The 15,337-nt window shown below is 43.5% G+C and overlaps 1 protein-coding gene across 3 annotated transcripts in view; it reads right to left on the bottom strand.

The window, feature by feature from the left end:
* SPEF2 (sperm flagellar 2) overlaps window positions 1-6,632 on the bottom strand; it is a 1,748,369-nt gene extending 1,741,737 nt beyond the window's left edge. For all 3 annotated transcript variants that reach the window (XM_069627121.1, XM_069627123.1, XM_069627122.1), the window contains exon 1: window positions 6,454-6,632. In XM_069627121.1, coding sequence (XP_069483222.1) covers window positions 6,454-6,511 — 58 coding nt within the window. In that variant the 5' untranslated portion in view covers window positions 6,512-6,632. The remainder of the gene's footprint in view (window positions 1-6,453) is intronic.
* Between the last annotated feature and the right edge of the window lie 8,705 nt (window positions 6,633-15,337).

Here is a 15,337-nt window from a genome sequence, read left to right as displayed (position 1 = left end):
ACCTGGCAAGCTGAAAAAGCACCCGCTCGCCAAACTCGTAGTTTGCCGGTCTGGAAACAACGGTACGGGCAAGCTTACCAGTTCCGTTGTTACCGGACCGGCATCCTTGTAGTGAGGCCGAATTTAAACGATCTACCTGGACCAAGTGTTCAGAGCTATCTGCTAATACTTAAGCAAACAGTTATTGAATTGTTCCCCCTCAAGTCCTTATCCTCCACTGACTCTGAAAGATTATTTATCCTGATATTCGATCTCCGTGAGCGTTTTTCAAAATCCTCACACTGGATCGCCAAGTTATGTGACAGACGGGAGAGGAAAGCTACGTCACTCTTCTCCGTATCCTCCTCTAAAATTTTAACTACCTTTTCTGTTTCACTTCCTTTTTCAGAGTCTCAAACAGAGTTTGAAAGGAGGCCATGAATTGGTCTTGAAATTCTTCAAACCAACTTTGCATGTCCTCTTTACTTACTGCCATTGCCCCTTCTTCTCTGTTCCCTAGCGGCGATTGGTTTTGATCGGCCCCCCTGCTTCGTAGATGTTTCCGAACTCCACAGCTATTTGATACTCATCTCTCATCTCGTCTGGGGAGTTTTCTGGGCAGCCGGTGTGGCCTTCCCTCTTGTTTTGAACATGTGGATACTGCTGGATTCTCTCTGAGGTACACCAAATGTCAATTTCCACACACAAGTTCAGTATTGGGTGTTTGGTACCTTCCTGTGATTTCCCCCACCTCCTTTGACACCAACCAGTCTATTTTCGTCTTCAAGGGGGGGGTTAATTTCCGTTTCCTCTCTGCCCTGTTTAGATAGTTCTGACAGAGCCCAATATCCATCACCAGGCCCATGTTTAGCCTGAGTGGGATCCTCCTCACTGCTCCCTCAGCTCTTTCCTGATTACCACTGGCCTCTGTTACACTCCTGGTATCTTCACTATGGCAGCAGGCAACATCCCTTTCTTCTCTGGGCTAATTCCTCGTAGGCACCCACCTATGTGTTTGGTCGTAGTCTTGTGCTTTTCTCACCTCACCTGCGGCCCCTTGTGCTCACCAGGCCTGTATTCTGGAACTGCGCTCCCGACCCTTCCTCGTCTCCACTCTGTTGTCAAACAGTTTCCACCTTCTGAGGTATTTCAGCTTTGAATTCCGCACATCTTTGTCTCAATGTTATTCTCACTAGGCTTCTTTTAAGTCCCCTGGAACTATGTGTGTTCTGTGGGTGGATCCTCCTCTCCGCTCCCTCAGCTCTTTCCTGATTACCTCCTGCCCATTTTTGCACCCCTGGTATCCTCACTTGGGCAATCCAGCCTCTTCGCTGTCACCTCAGGGCGTTGTCCTCCTGGCTCCCCGCCTGGGTATTGGGGTGCTGTCACGTTCTAGCACAGCCTTGCATCAGGCCCCTTTACGTGCACAAAGCCTGTATACAGGAGCTGCTCCTGATCCTTCCTTGCCTCCTCTCTGGTGCATTGTGCCGCGGGCTCACCCTTGCGGTCTCCCTTGTATGTCCCTTCCTCCTCCTGCTCCCGGCCCGGCTTATTTATTCTTCTCTCCAGGAATGAAAAAGCTTCCCTTCATCGTGCTCCAGCTCGGGGAGACTCGCTCCATCCCTCCTTTTCCTCGGCGCCCGTGCTCCTCCTTCTTCGCCGCAGGGTTTGCACGCCCCTCACTTCACCGGCGGCTGCAGAGAGCACCCTGCATCTGCCTTGCATGCCTTTCCGCGCTGCACTGCTCCCCTCCATCTTCTCCTGACACTCAAGTTGCATGGGGATTTTGCTTCTCTTAGCCACGCTGCTTTATTTTCTGCTTATATTGCGGTCCGGTGGGTGGAGAGACACTTGCATCTGTCCTCCTCCCCTGGCCACCAACTTCGCAAATAAGTATCTTACTGCCAATCTGGACTCTGACTCCCCCACTTTAGATAAATCTCCCGTCCCGGTCGATGTGCAGCAAAAAGACCCTGAATCATGCGAATATCACGAACCATAAAGCCGACAGATCTTCGCTCTCTGAGGGCACAAAAACTCCTACTACATTAGCTCAAAAAGTGACCATGCTGAATTAATGACCAACCAAATTGATGAATCTCATAATGAACCTTCGGTTTTGAAAACTATGAAACCAGAAATAAATAACTCTGAAAACTCTGCCCCTATTTAACCTAAGGTAAATCAAGCTAACTGCAATGCCAACTTGCTTCTACCTTTTGATACGACAACAAGATTATTAAAGCCACACTCTTGAACACTAGATCTTTGAACAGACATGCCATTGATGTTCACGATTACATAATAGATAACAGCATTGACATATTATGTCTGACAGAAACATGGCTCAAAGATTCTAGCGGGCATAAAATCGATCTAGCAAAACCTGAAGGATACGTGTTCTCTATCCTGAAACCGTGAGCAAGGTAACGATGGAGAGTTGCCATTTTGGCAAGGAAAGAGTATCATCTCTTTGAAGTTCCTAGCACTTGTTAGCGTGATATGCTTCATCTCAAACTAAATGCTACACACAATAGTTGTATTAATGTAATTCTCCTCTATCGTCCTCCAAAGGACAACCCCCAACTTCAATGACGAAATTTTGCAGTTACTGGGGACATTAAATAGACACAACTGCTCAATTTTACCAGAATCACTGGCGAGGTAACATCGCTGAAAAAGACACTGTAATTCTAGAACAAAACCCTAACATTGAGTTCCGAGTTCACAACAGTGAACCCACATTCAACAAGGGGAATACCTTGAATTGGGTGGTTATGCGGAATTTGGATATCAACATCATTAGTACCAGACCATGCATCTCGTCCAACCACTTTTTATCGAGTTTTGCATACTGCTTCAAGACATATCAAGAAAGCAAGTGAATTCCCCTAACACTATTCTTAGTGAGAATTACAAGAAAATTGACATTTCGGATCTACAGTAATGTATTAACAATCTACTCGCATCTACTCTAGTCTCCGACTCTCCTGCACTCTAGCTACAGAATACATAACTTCCATGAGACACATGTTAGATCGTATTGCCCCTATGAAGCGGAAAGTAGTAAGAGATAGTATTGGTCACAAAGCTTGGTTCACACCGGGCCTTGATAAGAAAAAAGACTAGCGGCACAAAAGTGGCGGAAAACCAACTCAGATGCACTTAGTACAACAGTTTGGAAAAATTATGAAAAATCATATAAATCTGCTATTTACGAGACTAAGAAAAATTATTTCAATGAGAAAATAGATAACACCCGGAAGAAAACCAAAAACCTTTTCAAAACACCAAAGAAAATACTTGAGAAACCTAAAGCACAAGCACAGCTTTTTAATCCAACTAATTTAGAGAGTGTATGAGAACTCAACAAGCTTTTGCAGATAAAAGCACTACAACACGAGAAAAAAATTGTAAAAAGACAGTTATGGATTCTTGTACAAAAAAATGTGATCTACGTATTGACCCACCGGGCTGCCATCAAGATTTTAAGAAAAAGTAAAAACTCTACAGAATTTACATTCAAATCCATTTCAGTGATTGAAATGGAAACAGCTTTGGGTGAAATGCACCCCACCTCTTGTTTTGGAGATGGTATTCCTTCCAAAAGTGGTTTTAGAAAACAGAAAACTGTTTTGACCTGTTCTTGTGTGGTTTGTAAATGCATCTTTCATTCCCAACCGTGTTCCGGACTCTATAAAAGAAGTTACAGTTACCCCATTAGTAAACAAAGCAGGATTAAATCCAAAAGAAGCAAATAATCTTAGTCCTATTACTAATATCTACTTCTTATAAAAATAGAAACGGGCCAATTTCAAGAATATCTAGACTGTGCTTCCAAGTTGCATGTAAGGCAATCAGGGTTCTGTTCCGGACATAACAAGGAGAGTGCTCTGCTAGATCTTCAAACACATGCTCAATATTTTGGACAAAGGCAAAACCGGGCCTGGTACTATTGGATTTATCAGCAGCCTTAGATCGTGAGCGACTTTTAAACACCCTTGCTTCTGTAGGTAAACTGCTCACAGACCCTGTGTGCTGGATTAGCCCTTTCCTAAAATAAATCAGAGGTCTATAGTGCAATGGAATGATGCCACCTCAGACCATGCCCCCATATCCTGTGGAGTCCCTCAAGGTACCTACTTGTTGTGAGCATTGTTTAACATCTACATAAAGCCTCTCTGTGACCTTTTAACTGAGATGGGAGTGCATTTCACCAATTACACTGATGACACTCAGCTGTTACTTGAGCTTGACGAAGTCTACGAAAGAAATTGACAGTATTAATCTTACCCATACTTACAAAGCTATGAAACACTGGATGGCTACACATTGGATGTGCCTCAACAATTCCAAAATGGAGCACTTAATGTTTGGTTCATCCCAGGCACGAACTAAATTAGATCCTAGACATTCCAGTTTTGGACATTGAGGATTGTAACATCCAAACACTTGTACATTTAAAAACTCTTGGTGTCCATTTGGAATCCTCACTTTGCGACTTTGCGCAGATGTACATGCTAACCAAGTGGCAAAAAATGGTCAACACCACCTTAGGCTTCTTAGGCATATTAAACCTTTTGTCTCTGAAAATAACTGTCACCCTAGCCTGAGCTATTATTTTGCAGAGGACTGATTTACGAACTCTTAACAGGTGCAAGTAAAAGTGTTCTTCACAGGCTCCAGGTTCTACACAATGATGCTATCCGCATAGTGAAAGATGTTCCCTGCAGAGACCATTAGAAAAGACATGCATTGGCTGCCAGTGGCCACCCAAATACAATTTAAGGTGGCAACTTTAATACACAAATGCCTGTATGACAAAGCCCGCATCTAGCTTCAGGACAGGTTGGGTACAAATCAGCCCAAGAGGGCTCTAGGAGTCTGCAACACTAGCCTTCTTTGTTGCCGCAGATTTAGACGGACAAATGGGGCAGATCCTTTCCAGTCCTGGTGGCTTCCACCTGGAATGCACTGCCTTTGAACATACCACAGGAAACAAATCCCTCTTCCTTTCATAAACTTTTGAAAACGTCATTGTTTTACTGAATTACCCACGGGAAGACCTTGCTTCAACTTGTTCTTGATCTTCGGGTTTCATGTGTATATATGCGCCCTAATGCCTGTGGGCTTTCGGTGCGTTATACACCTATATAAATAAATAAAACCACATGGCAGTTACGGGAAGGTTAGTAAACATTATCCAGCAGATAGACAGCATGTGTGCTCTTCTTTTTCAGCATGGAGCATTTAGAAAGTGAAGCCTGATTAGGAGAGTTCACTTTCTGGGAGAGAAAAAACAACATACCTTGCACAGTAAAAATCAAAAAGCTTGGGCTCGCAAACCCCGCAGATGGCTTTTTTTCACAGGTGCTGAGAAATGGTTCAGTAAATAAAAAATAAAAACATTACTAAAGTGTTTAATGGCCGAAGAGTGGCTACAGTTTATCAGATAGCAGAACAGCAAAAAAAACGTGTTTTCTTTTTTGGAATCTGGTGGTGTAAATATACTTCTGAATAATACGAGTGATACTAAAATTCTTACGTCAGCACAATATTTTTCCTCAGTGAGCATGGTTGGGTAGCGTTCTTATATTGATAATTATGGCTGTATATTAAAGGCTGTCATTGAAGGAGTGAAGGGACAACCCCCGGAGGGTGGGGTGGGAGGATTTATGGTTTACATTATAAATACCATATCTGTAAAAGTACTTGAATTAAAACAGTAAAGTACTGATATGTTATCTTTCAAGCGAAGGTGGACTAGTTTATTATAAAAAAAAAGATAATGGCTACTAATGTATAGAGGACAGGATATTGCAGGGGCCACCTGCTCTCGGTTCTTGTGGCCAATTTGCTAGACTAATGCTTCCTCTTTTAGTGACATAATACTTGAAGGCGAATTAAAATCTAGAAGCCTACTTTAAACAACATGCACATGAGGTAATGTGATTTTTTTTCTCTCAAATATAGGCGTCTTCTTTGGCGTGTCCACTTATTACTTGAAGTAGTTTAATGACAGTTTAATAAAACAAACCTACTTATATTGCAATTAGATTTTAATGTCTGGGTGGGCCGGTTACAACGAGGGGTGTACGGTACTGCGTTGCAGTGTTTCGTTCTGGGCGCTATATTGTCTAGAAACTGCCTGTGCATTTGCGCTCTGCTGGATGCAACACAGCAAAGGACGTGACCCCGTATCAACAAAGATAGCAGACCCCTGACCTGCGAGGTAGCTGAAACAAACAAGTTCTGCGTTTCCATAAGGCAACCAGGACAACGGGCGAGGTCTTTACTTGAGTCTCCGATGCCTTTTTCGTGTCCAGTGGCAACCTTTCCGGACATTTTGGATTGGGGAGCTGCAGCCATAATATCATTGGCTAAATGCGTGGGTGTCTATAACTCCTGCAATCTGGTGACAGCTCGGTGCTAGCAGGCAGTGAACGCTGATAGGAGCCGCCGATTCCCACTCACCCACAGGCCGAGACAGTCGCAACTCCTCGTTCAGCCACTGACACATGATGTCCGACATGTTGGGCGAGCTTTTGTGGCGGAGAGCCCTGCACGCGACGCCCTGGTAACAACGTACACACCGAAGTCCTGCTCCGCCAGATGCACACCGCACTCGCGTCCCGTTACCAAGGCGACCGGCAACAAGAAGCGCGCCGCGAGAGGAACACCTCCCTCCCTCCCTCGCCCGTGCTCCTGCTGGTCACAGCGCTCCCTGGCGTTCAGTAACTGCACTATCCACCTGCCAGGGCGATGACTCACTGACAACCAATGCATCAAACACACGCCTGTCACTCAGTGAGATTTGAGGGATTACATTATATAACTCTGCCACTGCCCTTCACACTCGTTTACCGGAACCGTCCCTCGTTTTGCCCGAATTTATTTTAGTTAACATAATTATTTAAAAAAAAGAAAGGTGGCTGCTGTGAGCTTTTACAATACTCCCCCCGTCCATTGCACGTGTTTATGCTGGAAAATCATTTCAATCAATGTAAGAGCGTCACTATAACTTGTCAAGATTTAAAACGAACGATATGCACTGACAATACAAAGGGCCAGCCTTCTCTCAACATAAGGGAGCCTCTTTCATTCGGCTTAATATCCCGCCTATGGCCAGTTTGACAGTACTTGTAATACTCTTATTTAGCGACAGGTGAACTGAATGGTTAGTCGTGCTCTAATCATATCTTTGTTTTATAACATTCGCTTTTTCTTTTACAAGCAACAAAAATGCATATACCCAGACATTTCACCTGTTAATGTCTACTACATACTAAATATTCACAATTCTGCTTCTCTACCTTATAACTTAGTCAATGTCTGTGTAATCTGATTTAAAAATTCCATGTGCCAGGAAGAGACAACATTTCCCTGGTTACAATTCTAAGTCTTGATTTCTGTCTTACAATGTACACTCATGCAATGGATCTGTCATTACAATTTGGACGTACTGAACTTGTGCCATTATGCGTTACAATATGCACTCCTGCACTTCTCTGTCATTACAATTTGCACTCTTGGAAGAAACTGACTATGCTGTTATACTCACTGACATTGTCATTCCTACCATTGTGGACGTGAACCAGTGCACACATCTACCTAGGTATGTCATAATGACCTGATTATATTGGATCTCCCAGTGAATAATCCAGAGCGGGCCAAACTGAAACTCTACCAACATGATTGCATCATGACTCAGCAAAAGTGTGATTCATATGTTGATTTTAAATCTAACCCTTTTGGCGCAAAAATATTGCACTTAGTATCCAATGACCTCATTAAACGTGCAGCCGTGCAAATGTAACATCTATTTGAAACACTGTTTTAACGACTTTATAGTTCTATATCCAATCATACTTTGGCAGCACCGCTTCTCCACCCATCGTATAACTGTCAGAATAGCCACAATTACATTTTTAGAGGCCTTGAACCTAGAAGACAATGGATCTTAATATTACTAATTACTTGGCAGTTCAAGTTAGTAATTCATCTTGAAGTAACGCGGTAAGTTGGTATAAGTTAAGATATCACTTTTCTAAAACCAATATTGCTTCACCTAATTTTATTCTTTGTACTTGAGTGAAACGTTACCATGTATGATCTTATGTTGTTATCAAACAGTGAACTTCATTGCAGATTTTATCCGAGCGCTTAGAGAATGGCTGTCTAGATGTATTGACATTTCCATAGCAACTAGCACAGAATATTTTCGCAAGACCTTTTCATTTTCAAGTTAAGTAATTAGCAATCTTGTCCATTATTTACTGATGTCTTTGTTATTTGTATTCTGTTGATTGCTGTTGCTGGTTACAGTTTACTTGTTGCAAACAATCAATCTTTATCTTAACAAATTTAACTTAGTGTATATCTGAATTATCTTACTCATTTTGATTGTGTTGTTGAAAGACTTTTATGCTTTGCATTGTATTATTAAAAATTGAAAGGTTGAATACAGCTCAAGCATATCAATAACATAAAAAAAATAATGATCTGATTACTTAGCAGTGATCTCATTACTCTATGGCGCCAAGCAAATCCTCCAGAGAGGCGACTTTTAAAGTATTATCTGCGTCTTTTACTTAAATAAAAAAACGACCACTCCTCTTCATACATCAGCTGCGTATAAAGGGGGATTTGCATAAAAGGGGACTAATAGGGCCTCATTAGGACCCAGGCGTTAAGGGGTTAACGGCGCCGTAAAAGGCTGCGGCGCCGTTAACCCCTTAGCACCTATTTACGAGGTCCCTTTGCGGCTCCCGACCTTAATGGCTGGTCTGGACCAGCCGTTAAAGTAGGGACCCGCAAAGGGACCTTGAAGGTAATTACGGTACCGCAATTTGCGGTACCGTAATTACCGCCTTCCCCATTCCCATTGAGCCCTAATGGGCAAAAATGGGAATGGGGAAGGGCCAATGGTGCATGGGGAATTACCGCCCGCCAACCTTGGAATGGGGTTGTAATTCCCCATTGCACCATGGCGGACTTGTTACAATACCGGCAGCAACCATGTTGCTAATAGCGCCATTGGTTACCGCCGGTGTTGTAATGAGGGCCATAGTGTTGGAGCCTCCTGTTACATAACCAGCCCTCCTACTGCTATCCCATTGCTACATAACCTGTAAGGACTCTGACAATTAATCATAGGACTTGGAATAACGGGTTTGAATCTATCATCTATTTCACTAATGTATGCACATACTATATAGGGAGATCATGGAGTGCGGTATATGCACATAGCCTGTTGAGTGTTCATGGAGTTACCTGTCTGGTGGTCTGTCACTGTTGTAGGTAAAGGGATATGTGCAAAGCTCTCAGGTTTCCCACTGCCATGTCGAGCAGGCCACCCATTCCTGATTTCTCTTGAAAATCTAGGATGTGTAGCTTTCCTGAGAAAGCAAAAACAAGTCCCAGAAATCAAAGGATAAAAGCAGGGCTGGATGGCCTTCCCATGCTTGGGTGGGGAAACTTGAGAAGTTGCCATTTATTTGTGGTGACAGAGTATGCTCCTTGTGAACTTTCAGGGGATATGCACTCCTTAGACCAAGTGCATGGGTGCAGCAGCATAGACTGGTATGTGAGTATAAGGAACAATTGGACATTTTTGGAAGACCTGTTTAGCTTTAGTTTCTCTTTGTAGGAGGATTGGAAATCAGTCTCAACTGGACCCAGGTTGACAACTAGTTTTGTCACCCCTCCAACGGTGCTCCAGTCAAGACCAATGACATGACGGCATACATGCTAGAATGTAGTATTTGCGGAGTGCTGTGCCATTGTAGCACCACGCATACTGGAGGAAGGACTGCCCCGAAAAGACAAAAGTGGCTATGGAACAGGGTGTGGGACAAGGGTTGTCTGTTGTCTAGGCCAGGGTCGGACTGGGCCATAAAATTGTCTCAGGCAGCAATGAAAAGTTGCAACTGGCTATTCATTCCTTTTGTGACACTGTTTAAATGGTATTTAGATTTATTCAGCAACACTGATCAAAAGTAATAGCTGCATAGTGAACTTACTCAAATTGGCCCACATTGGCCCAAAAAGTGGTCCACTTTGACCAAAAAAACTGCACAGACCAGGATTTTACGTTTTTGGTTCAGCCAGGGGCCTATTTCCCTATAGGCCAGCCCTAGCCTAATCTAGGCTATAGTTATAGGATCTTGTCTTCAAACCTTGGATCCCAGAATATGGTCCCATAATTGTGATCTGCCCTTCTTCACCATTGTGAACCTCCAAATGCAGTACATGCCTTTAGAACTCTTGTCAGACCCCACAGATAGAACGAGAGACAGCCTTCAGAGGAAGCATTCAACATCTGGAGGTGAACTATGACTGAAATGTCGCAGAAAGGCAAAGATCGGAATATGAAACCACATTTACTGATCAGCTGATTGGACTGCCAGATGGACTGTATACACCTCTGTCTGAGTCCAAGCTATTTATTTAAAGGAATGGTCAACCCCATATTACATTTTCTCCATGAATCATCAGTACGCTGCACCGCACCTCATATCTATTTATTATATGTGTGTTTTCTATGGCGCATCAATTGCGTTTGAATGCACTTATCACTGGGACCCAGCCAAGCTTCCCATGGTCCTCTTGTCCAAAAGCCTCTGATGGTGAGGCCTGTTGCCACCGGAGCAAAGCATAGTCCCAACACATTTACGCAATCTCATGTTGCCATGCAAATGTGGATGACGCGTTTGCCTGCAGTACATATCAACGCAAACTTTTTCCATTTTTGCAAGTCACTTTATTCAGAATCCACAGCGCAACCATAGATATCTAATTCAACAGTTTCCAACAATGAATGGGTATCAGCGATCACGGCCGTATATCACTCAGCACATCTGCTAATCTATTTTTTACATCTGAGATTGACTGACATTTAATACCTTTTTTTTAGTGCAAAATCATTGTGAGTTATGCATTTTCTCCAATATCCCTCCTGACGTCTTGCTTGACAAAGTGTTTAATTATCAATGTTACATCATCTATTATAACACATTTCGCAAATGCATGTTTTAATTATAATGTATAAAATAATCCATGTTTTACCCATACGTTTTCGACCGGCTCTCTTGTGTCGGCCGTCATATGATATGATATGATATGATAAGGCATTTGTAACGCGCCTATACACAAGTGTTTCAAGGCGCGACGAGGCAGGGAGGGGGGAACAAGGGGAAGACAGACAACGATCCTACTAGGCCTACTGGTGTTCATGGATTCATGTTGGAACCAGAGTACACAGGTGAGCACATTGAAGCACACCAACGTGAAGAAGTACCGGAGCAAAGCAGTGACACGGATAATGAATTTCCCAGCATGGAACCCAGTTGAATGTACGATGTCTCCACTAGGTGTCAGTGCCTTCGTTGTGAAGAGATGCCCACATTAACTGAAAACATCTGTTGGCAGGAGAATTCAACACGTGTGGCCTATGTAACCGAAGAGAACCCCCGTCAACAAAACAGTACACAGTGCAGGCAATTTCGTACATCGTGTCTTACCTGCAGGGTCGGACGGGGCCATAAAATTGTCTCGGGCACCAATGAAAAAGTGCCCATAGTTGCAAATGTCTATTCGTTCCTTTTGTGACACTGTTTGAATAATACACAAGGGGGAGTTTTTTTGATAAAATGTGATGCAAATTGTGCATTTGAAAGACTATTTATTCAGCAACACTGGTCAAAACTCTTAGCAGCCGCACAGTGAAGTAACTCATCAAACTGGCCCACATTGGTCAAAAAAGTGTGCCAAGTTGACCAAGAAAATGGGCCCGCATCAGCATTTTGCATTTTTGGTTCGCCCATGGGCCTATTGCCCTATAGGCCAGTCCTAGCCTGCTTACCTGTTTGGTTTTTCGGATGCTGATTCCCTTGAAACATTGGGGCACTGTTCGTCTGTGCCCCCACAGGAATGCTTGAGTATGGCATTATATTATTACACATATTTGCCAAATATCACTGTACTTTCACCAGGCCTACAGGATGTATTTTTTTATACGGGATGATATTAGCACATGCCTTGTATTCATCCAGTCACCCATCCATCATGACCTGTTGTATATCTGTCTTTAGTATGTCTATTTGTAAATGTCTATTTATTTCCTATTATTGTGTGGGTATTCTGAGGCCTTCGCCATGACAACTGTGACAATCAATTCTCGTCGATAATTACTAAAATAGTGGCACTCGCTTTCCAATGTCAAAACCTTACCTTTGGAAGCTACTGTTTCTATAGTGCAGAGAGTGTACTTTTTGTGTAATGATGTTTCTTGTCATGTGGATTTATATTAAAATGTTACATCTACAATGGGTAAAAGTGGTGGCACCCATTAACTGAAACAAAACACCAAATGCACCATGTTGTCCTCCCACTTCCATCCTAGTATTTTGTCCTAGATGCCTGCCACAGCTTGATGCTTCCTTGAGGTTTGCATTGCGATTAATTGCCAGGCCATAGAAGGTATGTCTGGCATGTACCTGTCGTCTCTCCAATGAGAATTGTGCATCCACTCAACAGATGGTACCGTCTTGTTGCATACAGAGCGTTTACTTGGTGGATTCACATCACACTTAGCACTGAAGTGCATCACGCTATCCCTGTGTGCGTCATACTTGCCGTCGTGCAGAATTCTCCAGTTCTGCAAAGCAGTTTATTTAATGTCAAGGGCAAGCATGCAAGATATTCAAAGAGCCTGGAATATGTTGTTTTTTAAAGTATATATTTTCTTGTTTAACTACATCCATAAAATGTCCCATTTTCAATGATCAATGCTGGCCAAATTGCTATTAAAGTATTGAATTCTTTTCCTGCATGGTCTTGTGATTCCCCAACTGTGCACGCTCTTATAAACCGTGACTTAAAGATGAAACACTTTTAAAGGAAGTACTTACGGGGGCGTGGAATTTATTTAAAAAATCTACTTGTCCAAGGGACACGACGTTTAAGAAATCTACTTGCCCTGTAAACAAATCCACTTGTCACACCTTGCTGAGTCAAGTTTCGTAAAACTGGAAAAACATGATTTGGCTTCCTGCCACTTAACCTTTTCCGGGGTACATCATCCCTGCTTTTTAGATGCAAGATTAGCATATGCGCACAGTGGGGTCATGCAAGAAGTATACATGGTAATTGGAGAGGGATCTTCATTTAAATAAGAGTCATGTGAGAGCTTGAAAGTAAATGGGTCTTGAATGACCAGGAACGGGAAATGCAGAGCATGCCAGTACCCCTGCAATGGTATGGCAATGGTATGCACCTGACATGTCAGCGTCTGGGGATCTAAAAGTTTCCACATGAAAATCAAACATGCAGTAGAGGAGACAAGATCAGGTTGCAGTAGCAGTAGGTGGGATGCCATATCAAGCTCTACTATCAAGTAGGTGGGTTTACCAAAACACAGCTCTCGGCCCCAAAGAACATGTGCCCCATAAGAGCAGGTGAGTACAGTTCTGGTCCCATTTGATATCAATTTCATTACACTGAGGGGGAGGGGCAGCACTTGAGTAGTTCCCAGAACATGTGAGATATTAAACTGTAGTCATGGGTTGTGTACTGCCAGCGGTAGGACCAGAGCTTACAGAGAATGCTTGTGGACCTCAAACCCAATTGCTTTGCTTTATTTCTGCATTTATTTAAACATCGACTGGAGGTTTGTCTGCAAAATTAAATCTGAAGGCAGGTGTCATTAAATGTAACCTGAAGGAATAAGGCCTGTGGAGTCTCTCCCAAATGGTCGTTTTTGTTTACTGTATAAAAAGTAAGTCTATTCATGGTAGACAAACCTCCATTATTGGCACATTTCTAACTGGTGCCAGTCTTTCTCAATGAGAATGTGTTGCTCTGAATCCATAAATGGATAGTGAACTATAGAATGTGTCACTTCGTAAAAAGTGCATGAAAATGACAACACATATGTTGACTAAACGAAATGCTGCCCACAGAAGACCTCTCACATAGAAAAAGAGGGCACAGCATGGACATGTAAGCAGGCCAGCCAGGCGTGTGGGCGAGGGGGGCTAGAGGGTTGGGGACCAAGAAAAAAAGAAGGGTATCAACAGGTGGGGAACGGGCATAACTGTTAGGACTGGGGAGAGCAGTTTAGCAGGCGGGCAGGGTAAGGGTGGACGGGGTATAGAGAGTGAAGGGTTGGAACACCCTAGCCCTCATGAGGAGGATAGGGTGTCTATTGTTTCCCTGGTAGAGACTACTTCAAATAAGAGCAGCATTGGCATAACCGCTATTGCATGATCAAGAGACTTAGAACCAACAAACCTTCAGACAGAGGCTCCACCAACTGCATATGCATACATTGCCCGGCAGATAGCACAGTGAGCTAAGTGATCGCCCCTGCTATCTGTGTGCAGCCTGCTGTAGCAGGTTTGAATCCCGGCAGCGTCAACTCAGCCTTTCATCCTTCTGAGGCCAATAAATTGAATACGACTCTGTGGGATAATGATGTCTTCTGTTTCAGTGCTCTGAGGCCTATGGTTGTGCAGCCCTATGTGAGAATAACATTATTTTTATTAAAGATATGCTATTTCCAACCAAAAGCTACACAATTTGAATCACAGTTTTCCTTCCAGGTCCAATTATATATTAATTTTTGGAAATATCCCAGCCCTAACTCTGGTCTGCATGCGTCTCCTAAACGTACATGAACAGCTCACATTCAAGAGTTTTATGTATGAATTCCATAAAACACTTAGATCTAGACTCTTTTGCAACCTCAGTAAAAATAAATCCTGGCACAATCCCAGCTCTAAGCAGCACTCCAGCTTTATTTATTTATTGAACATTTGTAAGGCACCTATACATCAGAAAGTGTTTCCAGGTGCCACAAGGCAAAGGGGAAAAGGAAACCGAGGGGATGAACAACAGTGAACAGTCCTACTAGGCCATGTGACATTCGGATCGTGCAAGTGCAGTAAAAAGGAAGTGCAGGAGGCGAGGGGGCATGCAAAGGGGTGGGTGGAGGGTGTGGGTGAGGGATAAGGGGGAGGTATGAGAGGGGAAACGGGAGTAGAAGTAGGAAGGGGGCCCAGGGGCAGGGTAACTGCTGGAGGGGTAAGAACAGGTGGGGGTGCCTGGCCGCCAAGTGTGCAGAGGAAGGGATAAAGGTAACAAGTGTGAGGAGGTGGGGGACCAGACTCAGTAGTCCAGTTAGGGGAGGTTGCCCGAAGGCAAGTGCTGGAAGAGGGAACTGAAGCACACTGGTCGAGGGGGCCTGGCAGCCAGTCACAGCAGCTGGGGGGGCATTAGCAAGGAAGGGGGAGAGGGAAGAAGGAGGAAAAGATGAATGTCTTGAGAAGCCTCCGGCTCAAATCTGAGAGGGGCGGGA

The sequence above is a fragment of the Ambystoma mexicanum genome, chromosome 6p (assembly GCF_040938575.1).
Source record: "Ambystoma mexicanum isolate Mex_15411 chromosome 6p, UKY_AmexF1_1, whole genome shotgun sequence".
NCBI classification, from domain to species: Eukaryota; Metazoa; Chordata; class Amphibia; order Caudata; family Ambystomatidae; genus Ambystoma; species Ambystoma mexicanum.
Note: the sequence above shows the minus strand (reverse complement) of the source record. Positions and strands in the feature narration are given on the sequence as shown.